The following is an 18,217-nucleotide window of genomic DNA, read 5'->3' as shown; positions in this document are numbered from 1 at the left end:
GGCCAGTTATTTCTGGGTGTGGTGCTGAGTGTCTGAGCCTGGGACTCGATCTCCAGGTCATCCCGACACTGGAGCCGGTGCTCTTACTCGCTGAGCCACCTGGCCGCCCCTAAGCAATCGGGGTTAAGTAACTTGCTCAAGGTTACACGGCCAGGTGTTTCTGGGTGTGGTGATAAGTGTCCGAGCCCGGGATTCCATCTCCAGGTCTTCTCAACACTGGAGCCGGTGCTCTTACTCGCTGAGCCACCTGGCCGCCCCCTATTCTTTCTCTTTAGGACCATTTATGCTCCTTTCAAATAAGTACATTTTAAAATAAGATCCAAAAAGAAGAAAAAGAAAAGGAGCAATGGTGCTGGATAGCACCCTTCACTCGCTGGTTACCTGTAGCGTCATCCGGACGATGGTAGAGGTGTGGATGAGCATGCAGTGCAGAATGTCAAGCAGGGAAAACAGCAGAGCGTTGGCCGTCTTGATGTTGTTTTTATGGTTCATGTCCAGGTACAGGGCTGAGGTCTCAATTAAAAGGCTGCATATGTGACGGACTAACCCTGAGGGGGAAAATGGGAAAATTTGACTAGACGTGGACACATGCCACCCACAAGGAATGATGCCAGAGAAGCCGTGGAGAGGATGTCACCAGACAGCTGCATGACCAGACCTGGAAATGGGATGGTCACATATTTCATTGTGGAGAAGGAGAAAAGGGCAGGGGCAAAGGCAGAAACATGAGGTGCATTTTTGGGAAAATGTGTTAAGTGGAGGGATTATAGTAAGGAAAGGTGAGAGGTCAGATTAGTTAAGTAGGTGGGGAGACAGCTTGTGAAAGGCCTTACATTCCAGTCTTCAGGTTTTATTCTTTTAGTAACAAGAAGGTTTTTTTTTAGGTTTAAAAGCAGAGGAATGTAGCATGGCAAAAGTAGGATTTTATAAAGATTGCTAGATGAACAGGGCAGGGAATAGGAGATTGGGGACAAGGAGACCACATAGAAGTCCACTGAAATTGTTGTGAGCCATTGAGGGCCTATGTTAGGGCATTAGTATAGTGATGGCAACAGAATACAAAAAGGAAAAGTTATTTTGAAACAGGAATCAACATCAGAAATGTTGGTAATCTGTCATCAAATTAGGCAAGGGAAATAGGGGAAATTGCAAGATTAATCTAAGGACTCCAGCCTGAGCAAACAGAATAATAATTATACTAATAATAGCATTGATAGAAACAGGTAAGTCAGGTCAGGAATTGGGTTTTAGGAGAGGGATCATCTTGGTTTTCAATACGTGGAATCTGAGGTGAAAACAGAACATTCCAAGAGTGAAATGTTGTGACGTTAAGCACAAGCAACTTCCAAGTTCAGATTACAAGCACAGCAAACTCCAATTATTCAGTGACAGATTAAGGTAAAACATTCACAGAAAATCAAAATACAGCATTCACCATGTGTAACTCAAGAATTTAGTAAGGCCTCAATTAAGTCACAAAGTACTAAGGTCCAAGCACTCCACCCCTGGAAAGTACATTCATTTAGTCCATCACAAAGTCTTCTCTCTATTCAACTGCAGATTAGTTTCCAATCATAAACAAAGTATATTCATTTGGTCAGTCACAAAGCACAAAAATCAAAGTACTCCACCCCTGGATCACAACTGAACGACAATTATCATCAGTTACCACCAAGCACATTCTCAAAGGGGCAGTGGAGAGCACAAAGGTCATCTACCCATAAGCCATAACAAGGTTACAATATTGTCACAGCATTCAATACCCAAGGAAAGGTCTTTTCTTCATCTTGACCCAAGGCAAGTTTTCAGCAATCTTTGTTCCTAGGGAGACAAAGCTTAACAAAGCCACAATATACATTGCCAGCATCCTCATCAATTCACTCTCTGCCTGCAGAACAGTCTCGGGACCCCTGAAAACATCAGCAAGACCCTCCTCCAAGATTTCTGTAAACATACAACAAGAAAATCCTCCTTCAGGGCTTCTGAACCAACAAGGTTCCCGAACCTCTGCAACAACAGCACTGTCCTTTACCAGCAGATGAATCTGGCAAAGTTACATCAAAACAGACAGGAAAAAATACCAGCACCACAGTCGTGCCTCTTCAGTTCTCGGCAGCTCGGGGTGGCAGTTCTCAAAAGTCCTGGGCAGCTCCAACTGGCCCTCAGCAGTCCGGGTGGCTTCATTTGGCGTTCTCTCTCTCATCAACTCTGGTCCCTGACAATTCTCTCTCTCTCTGCCTCCATGATGCTGCTCCCAAAAGTTCTTCTGGCCTCTCTTTGCTTGGGCCTCTCTATCCATGCACCAGCTCCTCCCAGTTCAGGCCTCTCTCTTCACGTCAACAAGTCCATCCCACAAGTGGGATTCATAAGCTCTGGGTTTTAACACAACCCCAAAACCAAGTCAATACAAAGGAATCTTTAAATTCCATTACCATTACAAATGTCCAGTAGACCCATTGGGAATTTGGGCTGGAATCTGGGAGGGAGGTCAGGATTGGCACCATAGATCTAAGAGGTGTCCACACAGAGCCAATCCCTGATGCTGCGAGAGGTGAATTCTCAGAGAAAGTGAGTAAAGAGAAAAGAGCAGAGGATGGAACACCGAACCTTGGGGAAATCTACAATGGCAGGGGATGAGGAGTAGCAGAAAAAGCAAAACACCAAACCCTGGATCAGAAGGAGCCTATTCAGAGCCTGGTGGGGCTACTTACAGTGTGACTTTGGCAAGTTAATTAACTTCGCTAGTCCTCACTTTTTTTTTAATCACCTGCAAAATGGGAATAATGGTGCCCTATTTCACTGAGTTGTTGTAAGGATGGAGTAGCTGTGTTTTTGCAAAGTGCTATATAGATGCATGTTATTATCATTATGATAAAGAAAAGACACAAAGGAAGAAACAAACTGAGCTTGTCCTGTGCTGATTCAAAATGGAAGAGGGATTCCTTATCAATGGGGATGTTCTCCAAATACCCCTATTTGTGGATGAAGTCTCAGGACATTACAGGTTCTTCTCAATAAGAGTCATGACCAGTCATAAGATTGGCTTAATGATCCAAACTGGAAAAATCAAGTGGAAAAATAATGCCTACTGACCCAAGTGTGACATGCTGTTGGATGGCCAGTCCACTGAATCAGTCTATCAGCGGCTTGTTCCAGGACAAACACTGCAAATGGACTAGGAGCAAACAGAGCCCAGGGTATAATAGAAAGAAGAGAATGGGCTAGATCGCTTGGGAAAATATGGTATACTTTCAGTGATCCCAATCTGCTCTCTGACACAAGTGACCCAAAGGACAAAGGAGAGAAAGACAGAGGGTCTAAGTAGGCTGTCAATGATAACCTGTAAGCCTATGAGCTGCATGAAGATGCATCCAGAAACTTAAGATAAGAAAAGGAGGTGGACTGGTCATGTGGCAAGAGCCAGGGAACAGAGGCACAGCTCAAATGCTGCCTTGGTAACTATATAAAATGTTAAAAGGCTTCATGGAGGGTCCCAGTAAGTCCATCTGGTAGATTCTCTTTGGGGAATTCATGAGAGCATGCCATCTCTACCATTGGAAGAAAGGCTCACATCGATGAGACAGACCATGGTTCCACCAAAATGTTAAAAGATAATAAAGGAAAAAGAGAAGCACACTGTGGAGTCTGAGAGCTTACTAGTGATAGTTTTGTGGTAATGGAAGCCTTTAGGAGAAATGGAGGGAGAGTTTCAGGGACTAGGGGGTAATTCACATGCTACTGAGAGATCAAGCAGTGAAGCCTGAGAAAAGGACCCCAGCTTTGGGAGTCTGGCATGCAGAAACTCAATGGTGGCTTCAATGAGGAAAGCAGCAAGGGCAAAGCAACATGGTCATAAGCTAACAGTCTTCCCTTCCTGTCCATCTCCAAGCTCGCAAGCACACCAGGATTAGTCTGGTGACTGAAAAGGTCAAAGGCAATGAAGTATTAATGCAAGGAATTAGTATTAACAAAGAAAGACAAGAAAGAAAAGAGGGTACGGGGCAGGGAAGGGGGAATAGAAGGAAGCAGAAATCATACTTTGTTAGTCCAAAAAAAAAATCCAAGGATTATTTTCTTTTCCTTTTAATTAAATCTCCACATATACTCACATTCAAAAAAAAGTTATTTTGAAATATTTCTGATGGGCTCAGGGAAAAGCAAAATGTTAATGTGTACAGGTTCTTCTTGGTTCTAGCTACTGTGCCCCACTATATAGCTCCTTCTTAAAATGAGTGTAGTTACTGACCCCATGGAAAGTTAACCTTAGAGACACCATAATTGTTAATATATTATAAACTGACATCATTAGTGAACTGGATAAAATATGGTAAGAAAGCTAGGTTGTGCAGTAGATAGAACACTGGACCATTCAGCCTCAGTTTCTTCATATGTAAAATGGGTTTAATGAGAGCACTAATCTCTGAGGTTTGGGGTGAGAAGAATATGAGATCATATTTGTAAAGAGCACTTTGCAAACCCTGGGTCATGGCTGTCATCACCACCATCATCACCATTAGCACTAACGTTATTATCACTGATGATAGTGACATGGTGTGTATCTATGTGAAGTCACTAGTAAGAAACACATCTCCCACACCCACTCATAACTGCAGGGCTGCTAGAAACCAAGGTGGTGATCGTTTCACTAGAACAGGTGTTAATAAACCTAGCGAAATGGCATGATAGGGGGGTGACTATAATTACTAACAGCCTGCAAAGTTCTGTCAGCCAAAATCTAACCACTAGCACCTGTGGTCACTTCAAGCTGAATGAGCTAGTCTACGTGTTTTCTAATGATATCAACCAAAAGCTGGATATGAAATCTGCCAGTACTGGGAGGATCAGAGTGGCAAGGCCTCTCCTGGATAAGCTATGGAGAAGGTGACCGGATAAACAAACTGGGAAAGTGCTTGATAATAGTCTGTTTCATGCAGTCTTAACAACTGACTCAACTAAAACCCTCCTCCTCTAAGGGTTAATAAAGAGCTATCCACAAATTAAAAAAAAAAAAGATTAAATGAGGAAGAGTAGACAGATGGGCTGTGAATGGCAGGGAAGACATTACAATGGCAAGTGACTTTACAAGTACAGATATCATTAGACAAACCCGTCCAGAGCAATCTGCTGGAGGGATCACCCTTAGGAAAAGTGCACCAGAGCCTCAGAGGTCACCTCATCTTTCTTTGTAGTTTCAGGAACTCTAGGACCCAGCACATTTCTGATAGATGTTTCCAAGGACGCTCTTCCTTACCCAAGCACAAGCCAGGCTACTCTCTCAGTGCTATGGAGAAGCTAATCTGCAATATAACAAACAATACACATTGAAAATGTACTCCAGGAGCGGCCAGGTAGCACAGTGAGTAAGAGCACCGGCTCCAGTGTTGGGATGACCTGGGGATCAAATCCGGGCTCAGATACTTAGCACCACACCCAGAAATAACTGGCCATGTAACCTTGAGCAAGTTACTTAACCCCAATTGCTTTAAAAAAAAAAAGAAAATGTACTCCAGTGAAACTGTGGGTCCTTGGAATATTGAAATAATACTCATATGTCCTACTTCATTGAGTTGTTATATGGGGAGAATACTAGGCTACGCCATGATTTACTAATATTATACTGATGCTGAACGGCTGGCACACCAGACTTCTGTATCACTCTGGCATCAGTCAGTCAACAAGCATTTATTAAGCATCTACTGTGTACCCTAGGCACTGTGCTAAGCATGGGGGACATAAAGAAAGAAAGAAATCACTGTCTCTGACTGAGCTCAAGGAACTCATCTCCTAATGGTGTAGACAACATGCAAAAAACTGCCCATACAAAATAACATACCACAGTGTAAATAGAAGGCAATCTCAGAGGGAGGGCACCAGGGAAGGTAGAAAAAAGTCAGGATAGGACTATTTAGAAACAGGAAATCCTTGTTTTTGGTAGCAAACTATAATCCAGGGATCAAAATAGTATCCTGGAATCACGGATTCAGAAAGATTTCTTTCTATGTCAAAAGATACCCATTTTGTTTTTATATAAGGGGAATGATCAGGAGAATCTGGGTTAGTTTATTTTATTTTACTTTTTGCCTTTTGGAGGGCAATTGGGGTTAAGTAACTTGCCCAAGGTTACACAGCTAGCTTTTTTTTGTGTGGGTGTTAAGTGTCTGAGGCCGGAACCGAATTCGGGTCCTCCTGATTCCAGGGCTGGCACTTTTACTCACTGCGCCACCTAGCCGCCCCGGAATCTGGGTTAGTTTAGAAGGAAGGTGGAAGTGGAAAGGGCCTGGTTCTGCTTCTACAGGCCCAGTTACTAAGGACTGGTGAAATGCATCTTCATCTGGTATGAAAGAAATGGAACAGGATACCAGATGCCTTTGTTTTCTCACGTTGAAGCCAAGGATGGAGATTTGTGCAGGGCAAGAATAACGTACCAAGTTTACTTTCTGTACTTGGGACATGAGCTCTGAGAAAACCATTGTGGATTTAAAGAAAATAAAATGAAAATTGGAAGGAGGCTTATCTGAGGCTCGAGTTGCAATCGATCAACAAGCATTTAGTGAGTTCTTACTATGTGCCAGGCATTCTGCTGGGCATTGAGGAGATAAAAACAAAAAAAAAACCCAAACAAAACAATCTTTTCTCATGAGGAGCTTGTCTGCTTTACTATCACTACAAAAATGCTAGCTGGAGCTTTTGAACTGGGAGAGAACTCAGAGGTCATCTGGTCAATGTCCCTCACTTGGGGCAGCTAGGAGGCACAGTGAATAGAGCACTAGCCCTGGAGTAAGGAGGACCTGAGTTGAAATCTGGCCTCAGACACAACACAAAACTAGCCATGTGACCTTGGGCAAGTCACTTAACCCCAACTGCCCTGCCTTCCCCCCTCCAAAAAGCAAAAACAAAACAAAACAAAAAAAACCAATGTCCCTCATTTTATAGAGGAGAAAACCAAGGCCAAGAGGGATAAAGTGACTTTTCTGACATCTGATGGGTAGTAAGCTGCAAAGCAGGGCCTGGACCTAGTTCCTCTGACTCAAGTCTTTACTTTTCCCACTGAACAATATATATTTTCTTAAGAAGAAAAACAAAATTTTGAGACACATGGCTCAAATATTCTTCAAAGGAGGAAAAATATACAGTGGTACTACTAAGAGGTTATAAAACTGAATTTAGATAACTTTTTTATGGTGTAGGCTTATCACAGGACCACAGAATTAAAAACAGAGAGGGCCAAGTCATCCAGAATATATCCCACACTCATCCCATCCCCTTAGGCCACCATCACTTCTTGTTTGGATTTGCAATGGCTTCCCAGCAAATCTCTCCAACCCATCCTCTACACAGTTGCCAGCTTCCTGGCATGGGCCTAATCCTGTCCCTCCTCTTCCAAGTACCTCAGGTAGTTCCTTCTTGCCATTAAGACAAAATATCCACTCTTCTATTTGGCTATTAAAGCCTTTAATAACTGGCTCCAACCTACCTTTGAAGGTTGACTCTCCATCATGAGCTCTATGGTCCAGCCCATTTGGCCAGCTTACCATTCCCCAGACTCTGCATTCCCTCTCCCATCTGTGTGTTTGCTCAGAATGTATCCTTGATTCTCTCCACCTCACAAAACCTCAAGCTTCTTTCAAAGCTTAGAATCTTTGGCTTCCATTAAGGTTAAACTCAGGTCCTATCTACCATGGGAGGCCCTTAGTTGTTAGCCCTCACCCTTCTCAAATTATTTTGTATTTCTTTACCTGTGTACACACTGCATTCTCTTTGCAGAATATAAATAAGATACTTGAGGGTAGGAGTTATTTTTCCTTTTCTCTTTATCCCCACAGCGGCATAATGCCTTATACACAGTAAGAACTACTTGTTGAAATGAATCACCAAAATGTTCATAATTTTCGGTCCTAAGTCCAAATGAGATACTAATTCCTGAGAAAAGCAAGTAGATTATAGGCCTGGAACTTCCCAAGCAAGAAAGAAGCTTATGCTTCATTTTATAAAGCAGCTTCTTTATTTTCCTGTTCCTCCTCCCCAAAAAATTTGAATAATTTAAGCACATAGATCAAAACACATCCTTTTGCATGAATGTCCTGAGAAAACTTAGTACATACATATATATATTCATATGCACTTATGTGTATGTATATATGTATGTATGAGAATGTACATATGTATACATACAAATAAAAATGTATATATAACACAGTCAAAATGTACCAATCTCATGACCAAAATGGTGCCAGGTTCTTTATATGATTAACACAAAGTCAGATAATCACCTGGGTCTAGAGAGAAAAGAAAATGATTGTTGACTTTTTCCAAGTATATAATTTATAGCAGACACATGCTCTAGAAACTTGTAAAGAATCTATCTGACTAAACGGAAACGAAATGGGGAACCCCTGAATTGCACAGCCATGTAAATGTGTTTCTTTGCACATGCCCAAAGGCAAGCTCCGGTTTCATACTTCAACAGATAAAAGCTTCGGATAAAACCAATTCAAAGGCAGAATTCTGAAAGACAACCCCAAGAAGACTAGATTACTATGCACTGGAGATACCAGGACCCACATAATCCAGAGGTAACTGGGGTAGAGCAGCTTAGAATTCGGTTCTGCAAATAAATCTTAAACAACATTACCACTGAGAATTCCAGTGAGAAGGGGTGGGTATTGATTTAGGAAACAGAAACTTTGAGGAAACATTACTTCCTGCTCACCTAAAAGAGAAATTTTTTGCCTTCCATATGGATCAGTAAAATTAAAAGTAGTGGCTGGTAATATCTTGAAATGTCATACTTCCTGGGAGGCAGATAGTATGGGATAAAGAAAGTGAAGATACAGGAAAGCAAAAAGAAATAAAATGTAGCAGCATATCCTTAACCCTGACAGCTACCACTTGATCTGGGGCAAGCTGGTTGATTCCCAGTCCTTACTCCCACATCAGCTGCTTCCCAGTCAGTGGTAGACAGAGCTTGGCAGGAAGCCTTTATTCTCTTATGTTTCATTCAACAAGTGTTTACAGAACAGCTAATGCAATTGAAGGCAAGTTCATTGGCCTAGAGGTTGGAAATTATATTTTCTTTGCTTTTTGAAAATAATAATCATTAGTATTTATATAGTACTTTAAGGTTTGCAAAGCGCTTTACAAACATATTTCATCTGATTCCCACAATACCCTGAGAGGTAAGTGCTACTATATTCCCATTTTTACACTTGAGGATACAGACACATAGAGGTTAAGTGACTTGCCCAGGGTCACACAGCTAATGTCTGACATTTTCCCTTAATTTTTGTACACTTGCTCCCATTTTCCAGGATCTTTCCAATATCCCTGAGAGTGGCTTGGCAGCCACAGCCACTAGCTTTTTTTTTAGCACCTGGCGATGTAGTTCATACGAATCAGGTGACCTGAATTCAGTAAGTGGGGAACTGGATGCCTCTCTTACAGCACCTCGGTGGTGAGACGATAGAGCATCTGATCTGGAGTCTGGGAGACCCAAGTCCAAACGAGGTATCAGGTAATTCTTAGCTGTGGGACCCTGGGTTGTCACTGAAGCTTTGTTTGCCTCAGTTTCCACAAGAGTAAAAGGGGAGAAAATAATGGCATCTGCTTCCTAGGTTGTTGTAAGAATTAAATGAGATAATTTATGTCAAAGGGCTCAGCACAGCACCTGGCCCAGCAGGAGCTTAACAGATGCCTGCTCCCTTCCCTACCTTCCCCTTACTATCTCCTAGTAATACCTAGGAGTACCTCCTGCACATCAACTCCTCATTAATCAGTTTTTCTGTTGCCATTTCAATGCGAAGGTCAGTTTCTTTTGCAAAGACAAGAGGAACCAAAAGAGGATGGAGTAGACCCGTCTCCTCTCAGTTGGCAATTACCAACACTCCATCGACCCCAAGCAAAAGTCCTTGCCTTTCTTTGATCCGTTTCCTTCCAACAGAACCAAGAAAAGTCCCCTTTCTGCTGGCCTCTGCTTCCCTCTCCAGCCGTGGCTCATTCTGAGCATTAGTGCTCCTGGTCCTGTTTCTTCTAGGACCGGTCCGCTCTACGCTGGTCATCTGCTGTTGCCTGGCCTTGCTTCTATCTTCCCTATGTATATTCTTAAAGAGGTTACATGGATAAAGTATCATCGGGTTAAGAAGAATCTCAAATGCTAGTTAAAGAGTTCTGGGGTTATCCACTTAAGAAGAAACAGTTTGAAGCCATAATCAGAGTTTCCCATGCTCAGCGATTTCATTCAGTATGAGAAGCAACAAGGGATAGCATGATAGGCAGCTTGGGAAAATATATTAAATAACAAAACAAAACATTAGTCTTCAAGTAAAAAAGACAAGAATTTTAATTCCTAGGCTGACATTGGCTAGTTGTATGACCCTAAGCAAATCATTTAATCTCCCTTCTCTTATCTGAAAAAAATATTTGCATTGCTTCTGAAATGAGAGGTAATCTGGTGCTGAAAATAGAGGACTGGCCTTGCAGTCATGAAGATTTAAATTTAATTCCCACTTCTGACACATTCTGGGCATCCGTCCCTGGATAAGACATTGAACTTTGTAGTCTAGAAGTTACAGAAGAATTGCCCATGCATCGGTGAAGGGAGTTTGCACACTGGGAGTAAGTCCCAGTAATGGAATCACAGGGTTGCTCTGAGTCAAACCAAACAAAGAAACATAAAAGCTCAACTTTACAAGTATATCCAGTAGAAAGATCTTCATAAACCTTAAAGTTCTAGATAAATACAAGTTAATGACAAGTCCAAAAGACTCATGATGGGAAATACTATCCACCTCCAGAAAAAGAACTATAGCGTCTGAATGTAGAGTGAAGCAGACTGCTCTCTCTTTTATTGTTTGTTTCTTCTCTCTTGTGGTTTCTCCGATTGGTTCGAATTCTTCTTTACAACATAACTAATGTGAAAATATGTTTATTATGAATGTATATGTATAGCCTATAGCAGATTACATGCCATTGTGGAGAGGGGGAAAAATTTATAACTCAGAATCTTCTAGAAGTGAATGTTGAAAACGAAAAATAAATTTAAAAAAATTAAAAAGAACCATCAAAAATAAAGAACTAAATACAAGTTAATGTTATTATGAAAAAAAGCTCTGTTCTAGGCAATATAGAAGATACAAAGAAATGTAAATGCCCAAGCATAGAGCCTGGCACATGTTAAGTGTTTAACTGAATTAAAAATCATCCCATCCTGGCCATTAAGGTTGGCTTGGAGATATGGAATGAGCACAAGAAACTCTAATTCAGGGCTCTATTTGACAAGCCCTCTCTAGGTTGTGCCCACAGTAAGTGCCATAGGAGTCCTGGCCACACCCAGCTGGGATGATCAGGAAACATGCCATGGTATAGAGGAGATCCCTTTGGTAAGCCCCTCCTATCCCAGCCCCAGCTTACTTTTCCAGTCTTTGAGCACCTTACAGCCCCCATGGTACTCTTGGATCCAATGCGCTGGCCTCCTGGCTGTTCCTCCATTGGTCAGTGCTGGGCATTTTCTCTGGCCATCTGCCATGCCTGGAGTGAGTTCCCTCCTCATCTCACCCTCCCAGCTTCCTTAGCTTTCTTCAAGTCACAGCTAAAATTCTACCTTTTTCAGGAAGCCTGTCCCAAGCCCTCTTAATTCTAGTGCTTCCTCTTTATTGATTATTTTCTGTTTATCTGGTATATTGTTTGTTTATACTCAGTTGTTTAAATATTCTCTCTCCTACTAGAGTGAGAGCTCATTGAAGACAGGGACTGTCTTTTGCCCTTGTTTTTGTATGGCCAGATAGTGCCTAGCATGTAGTAGGTGCACTATAAATGCTTACTGACTGAGTGAATAAGGAAGGTTTCAGAGGACCACTGGGTCATAGTACTACAGAGAGAAGAGACCACAGAGGTCTTCTGGCCCAGCTTGTCTTAAACTTCAACCCCATATGGGGTCATGGAAAATCCGGCAAAAGTGAAAGGTTTCTGAATGCACAATGGCCAAAAATTAATTAAACTCAAACACATAATAAAGGTGTTTCTGGCAGGGCTTGTCTGTGTTGCATCGAGCAGCCCTGGTTCTGAACACAAAGCATGTGCACTTTATGCTGCCCATGACCTCAAGCCATGCAATGCCACCCCCTTAACCACGGCTCAAACAGGAAAAGGGTCTTGAGTGGAAAAAGTTTAAGGAGCCCTGTTCTAGTCCATCCCTTTCATTTTACTGATGAGAAAACTGACAAGAGATATTAAAGGACTAGCCCAAGGTCAAAAAGGTAATAAGTATCAAAGGCAGGATTTGAACACAGACCTTTCTACTCCAAGTCTAGTACTCCCTCCTCTATGGCACACCAATGGGAAGGATGGAAGGGGAGCTAACTCATGCATAGAGAAGACTTTGAGCAAAGGTGTGGGGGGGGGCAAAGGCGAGGTATACTGGTGAGACTGGAGTGGAGTACAACATAATCTTAGAGTTGGGAGGGCCCTTAGAAATCACTGAGGTGTGCAAAGGGAAGAACACAGATCCAAAAGAACAAATGACCAGAACTATGTAAATGACAACACTGAAGAGCCACAATACTCAGGCAAATACCATTGAGGACCCTGGCACACCCCAGTTAAAATTAGGATGCACAGCTTGCCTTTTTTTTTATGAGCAATTGGGGTTAAGTAACTTGCTCAAGGTTACCTGGCCAGTTATTTCTGGGTGTGGTGCTAAGTATCTGAGCCCAGATTTGATCCCCAGGTCGTCCCGACACTGGAGCAGGTGCTCTTGCTCGCTGTGCTACCTGGCCGCCCCTGCACAGCTTGCCTTTCTTCTGACAAATGGGAGATGACCAAAGGTAGAGTTACATTCACTATCTATCATAAGCCCTGGGGCATGTACCTGGGTTTGTGTGTTTCTATGTAGCTGTGTTAAAACAAGATTTTTCAATTACAAAGAAATTACTGAATCGAAATACAGAAAGGTAAAGCTGGCCTTGCTGAAGTCTTTTGGAAAAAAATTGGCAGAGTAAGCTGGGGTTAGATTCCAAGATGCATGTCCTGTCCCAAGCATATCATTAGATTGTAAGATCTCCAAGGGCAGGGGCTGTCGTTGGTCTCTTTTTGTATCCTCTCCACTCAGCATAGTGACTGGCACATAGTAGGCACTTAATAAATGTTTATTGGCTGATCAACAGCAATAATAGTAATAGCTATACCATGTTATATAACATATAAGTTCTGAAAAGTCATTTACAAAGACATGATTGCATTTCATGGTCACAACAACCCTAGGAGGTAAGAGCTACTATTATCCCACTTTAGGGACGAGGGAGGCAGAGGTTAAAACGACTTGCCCAGGGTCACGCAGTTAGTAAGCGTCTGAGGCCGGACTGGAGCTCAGGTCTTCCTGATTCCAGGTCCAGCACTCTCTCTGCTGCAGCACTGAATGTTTTTTCAAAGTGGACAGAACTTCTACTCTAATAATTGTGCTTTTCTGTTGCAAAAATAACACAAAGTTCCATATGATGAGAAAAATGAGAACCAAACCAAGAAGCTTCTCTGTGTACCCAAACCTTCACACCATCATGTACTCTAACTCTAATTTAACAGTTTTAGAGATGGCATTATAAACTATAAAGTATATTTCCTATTCATGCTATTGCTAACATTTTCTTTAAAATGGAGACTATAACTTGCCTCACAGGAACATTTGAAAGGCTTAATGGAGGCTAATAAAGTGTTTTGATATTCTTGGGGAAAAGTTTTATGCAAAAGCACAGGCAATAAAGATGGTAATGGGCTATTATTGAGCGTGTCATTCTGGAAGCAGACAATATGGGCCTAAACGAAGAAAGGACTTTTTAGTGGCCAAGTGATTGTGTCCAGTCAAGGGACTCAAGTCCTTGTATTTCACCATCATTTTCTGAGCTAACTCTTGGATGTACCATCATTGGGATTGCCATCACGGGAGGCAGGTTGTGCTATATTTAGACTGCCCAAAATGGCATCATGCCTAGAACAGAGTAGGTGTTTAATAAAAGCTCACCCATTATCTATCTACCTACCTACCTTCCTACCTAGCTACCTTACTGCCAAGTCACCAACAGTCGCTTCCCAATACGTATCTTATGCGTCATCTTTACCTCCTCGGCCACAGAAGGGGCAATTCCTTCGGTAACCTGATCTGACAAACAAGATGTGGCACAATCAGCCGATGACTAGGATTAAGGCAACACTGGTGAACCTGTCGAAGGAACCGAAAGACCCAAAAGTCTGCTGTGTGCAAGCCCACCAGCACACACACATACACATGCGCACACGCTCCTACGTAAAACAGTGACTTCTCCATACCTCCTGCTCTGACTGTGACTGACAACACCGAAATTGGGACCTGGGAGACCTGGCTTATCGTCCCAGCTCTGCCACTAACTAGATGCTAAATGATTTAACCTCGCCCTCTATACATGAGGACAATCTGAGAAAAGTGCTCCTTCATTCAGTCAGAATTTCTCATGACCCTGAAGGTCTCATTTCCTTTGAAGGTCCTATCATGTTGTGACTCTCACAGTCATCTCATTGGATCATAGGATTTGGAGCTAGATGGGTCTCTGAATATAATATGGATCTTTAAATCCAACCCCATCATCTTACAGATGAGGAAGCTGAGGTCCCAAGAGGTGAGGAATGAGGCAGGATTCCAATCAGGCCTCCGACTCTGAACCCAGAGCTCCTGCTATTACATCATATCTGCCAAACACCACAGCAGGCCTTCAGGAAACGTGGGGGGGCAGGCCTTTGGGAAACAGTCCTGCTGGCCGCCCTCAAAGCATATAGCACTGCAGCCAATGCTCAGGGCTGGAGGAGGCCAGGAGCTAGGAAGCAAGCTGACCTCATTGCTACCCAGATCATCTTCTTCCTGTCTTGGCAAGGCGAGGGGAGGGTCGAGAGGGACACCTTGGCAATGGTGGATAGAAGGAGCAATCCCAGGAGCAGCGATATCAGGGAAGAAACTTTCTACTCCTTTTCAGAGACGGGGGAAAGTGGGTATATGAAGAGTGCCAGTAGCAGCAATGATAAAACCGATGTCACTGCAATGGCCCTCATACTAAACTTAGGGTTTCCAGAAACGTGATTTAAAAAACCAAACTGTTCAAAGTCCAACATGGCTGCTGAGTTACAGTGTGGCTACATGACAAGGCACATTTCACCCTTGGAACAAACTGGCTTCTGTTTATCTAATATTCACAAATCAGAGCCTGCCATACCCAAATGGCTTATAGTGTAAAAATAGCAGGATATCCTGATTTAAAAAAAAAAAAAAAACATTCCTAGGGACAGGCCGCTGGGTAATAATCAGCTAAACATAAGAAATTACAGGATGCTCCTAGGCTGAAAAATCCTAGAGTGGGAAACTGGTGAATCAGGGTCAAAAATCAAATAAGTCTTTGAGTATTATCTCATCCATGTGAGATTAGGAAACTGTCATCAACACTTTCCAAAAACCATTTTAACTTCGAGAAGTAGGAAGATTCCAACAAGGACAGCGGGAGGCTCCCCAGTGGAAGTTGGGAGCCTTCATTTAAAGCCAGCATTGCCTCTAAAGAAAATGACATTTTAATGCCATAATGCAGAATATAATCCTTCATTATCTTCCAGGAAAATTAAAACACATTTCTACCTTTGCCTCACCTTCCTTTTAGCTGAATCTGTGAAAGGCCAGATTTAAAATTGCGGCTTCTGCTCTTAAGCCACCCTGGCCTTCCCACCTTTCAAAAATGTATTAAATTCAGATCTAAGTATCTCCAGTCTTTGGAAACCCTGTTAAATACTGGTCACCAACTGTCACTTTTTTCAGTTCAGTGTGAAGTGGTTTAAATGGCCTTAAGGCAAGTTCCCAGAGCTAATTGCTCCATTCGGTAGTTCAGGAGTCTTTGGGCTGAAAATAATGACTGAGAAATCTCAGTTTTAGAAAAACCCTCAGTGATTTTAAGATAGCCTTATGCAGCAGAAATGATAATAATAAATGTCAGCAACCACCCAGAAAATATTACCAATATCACATTTAAATATCATTTTATAGTTGCAAATGTTTATTATTTTTTTTCACAATAACCCTGTGAGGTGGACAGTGAAAGTATTATTATTTCCATGAAACAGATGAGAAAACTGAGGCCCAGAGAGGCTTAAGTGACTGCTCCATGGTTAAAGAGCTAACAAGAGGTAGAGCTGGAACCTGAATCCAGGGTTCTTGGGCTCCAAATCCTTTGCCCCTCTGCAGATCCATTGCTCCTCTGCACCATGCTACGATGACAGTGGGAAATGACAGTGGAAAAAGGAAAGTTTAGTATTCATACTCATTTCTGTTTCACAAAGGATGGCTGAATTCTTCTTTTAAAAAATGTCATACACTCTTTTAAGACAGAAGAGAATTTTGTTTTCCAATTCTAGACTATTTTGAAAAATCTGGATCAATTCCACAAATCAGACATTTCATCTTTATAGCATCATTCCTTGGGAGCCATTGCAGTCATTTGCACAATTGGAGACAATCTGATATTTTAATAAGTATAATTTGGACCAGCCAATGAAACTGATAAATGATAACTTGTTTTTCACTCATAAATATGAAACCCCCACATTCTCTTTGTGTCTGATCTCTTCTTATATCCAAACACAAAGTCCTCTCCAATCTACCACCTTCTTACATTTACCCTATCCCACCTTCCTACTGCCACCACCCTAGCACAGGTCTTTCTTAACACCTTCCTGGACCATGGCAATGGTTTTCTAGCTGATTCTTCTGCTTCTGTTCTTTTCTTCTCTCATCCATTCATCATCATGCCACCATACTAACCTTCCTTATTCACATTTTGGTCAGATCATTTGTCCACTCAGAAATCTGGAATGGCTCCTATTTCCCATCTTCTTTGCCTGGCATTACAGATCCTTCAAAATCTGTAACTATTTTCTTTTTCTGGCTTTATTTTTAAAAAACTATTTCCTATACAGTTTATGTTTCAAGCAAACTAGATTATCCTGTCCCCTCAACACATTACATACTTTTCACTCTCTGTGCCTTTTGATCACAGGCTGCTCAATTGCATTTACTGGATTTTTAGCCATTCCTGAAAATCCACCTCCAAAACCATCCCCTCCAGATAACTCCTCGCTATACCTTAGGGAGAGGAAGCAACCCATGACCAAAAGGCACTGAGAATAAAAGGGATATGATGTTGAAGGAACAAATAGTCCATTTTGGCTTAATCAGGGAAGGAAGTCAATAATTTGGCAAAATAAAATAAAAAGTAGTCTCCTAAGATATTATATAATGGGCAAAAGTGAGCAAAGTAAAACAAACTCAGAAAATCCATCTTGGGGGCACTGGAGAACAAATTTTAAAAATCCAAGTAAGAAGAGGTGAGATCAGATGAGAGAGTAAAGTCATGTCAACATATAAGAAGAGATGAGTACCTTTACCCATTTACTTGTTTTAAACAGCAATGCTTGGCACATAGTAGGTGCTTAATACATATTTACCAATTCATTGAAATGGAACAGAGGAGAAAAGAAAGTGCTGTCATGGTACCCAGGACTTCTTGGGGGAAAAAATTATATGCTTTACCAACATCTTATTTTACAAAAACTATTTTAGCATTTATCCACAGCAGGACTATTATCTGTCACAATCTTCTATTTCAGCAACATCTTACAGCATTAGTTAATTAACATGTGCCATTCACAGGATGTGTGCATTTCAGCTGACATTACTGAAGATGCAATGCCATATTAAAAATGCAACCCATGTGCTGCCAAGTGAATGACAAAAATCAGCAGGGAATACATTTCATTTTTAGTTTTACAGTAGAAAAACAAATATATATTGGGAAGTTCGGAAAGAACTGATAAGCTAGTGTTACATATTAAGTGACTGCATGGTTTGGGAAGTCACTTTTGGAATTAATTTGAGCTAGAATGGGACTGCATTTAGCTCGCTTAAATATGAATATTAAAAGGATGACCAGAAAAGAAGGGAAAGGAAAAGACAAAAGAGGAGATATAAAAGGCAGTTAACTAGTAAAGGATTTTAAACACCACCTTATTGATAAGAAGAATTTATTGATCTTTCAACAATCTTCAAAAGTCCTATATGTGAGACATGACTTTGGGATGCTGGGTGCTTGAAAACTAGAGGCATTAACAACCAAACCATATATATATACACACACACACATACACACAATATATTTAAATTACA

General features: G+C 41.6%; 1 protein-coding gene across 3 annotated transcripts in view; it reads right to left on the bottom strand.

Annotated features, from left to right (window-relative positions):
- ULK4 (unc-51 like kinase 4) overlaps window positions 1–18,217 on the bottom strand; it is a 651,081-nt gene that overhangs the window by 220,352 nt on the left and 412,512 nt on the right. For all 3 annotated transcript variants that reach the window (XM_069088326.1, XM_069088324.1, XM_069088325.1), the window contains exon 33: window positions 382–548. In XM_069088326.1, coding sequence (XP_068944427.1) covers window positions 382–548 — 167 coding nt within the window. The remainder of the gene's footprint in view (window positions 1–381; window positions 549–18,217) is intronic.

Source organism: Petaurus breviceps, unplaced genomic scaffold (genome assembly GCF_028583685.1).
Source record: "Petaurus breviceps papuanus isolate PSGF00001 unplaced genomic scaffold, PetGlider_PUasm1.0 185, whole genome shotgun sequence".
Classification (NCBI taxonomy): Eukaryota; Metazoa; Chordata; class Mammalia; order Diprotodontia; family Petauridae; genus Petaurus; species Petaurus breviceps.
Note: the sequence above shows the minus strand (reverse complement) of the source record. Positions and strands in the feature narration are given on the sequence as shown.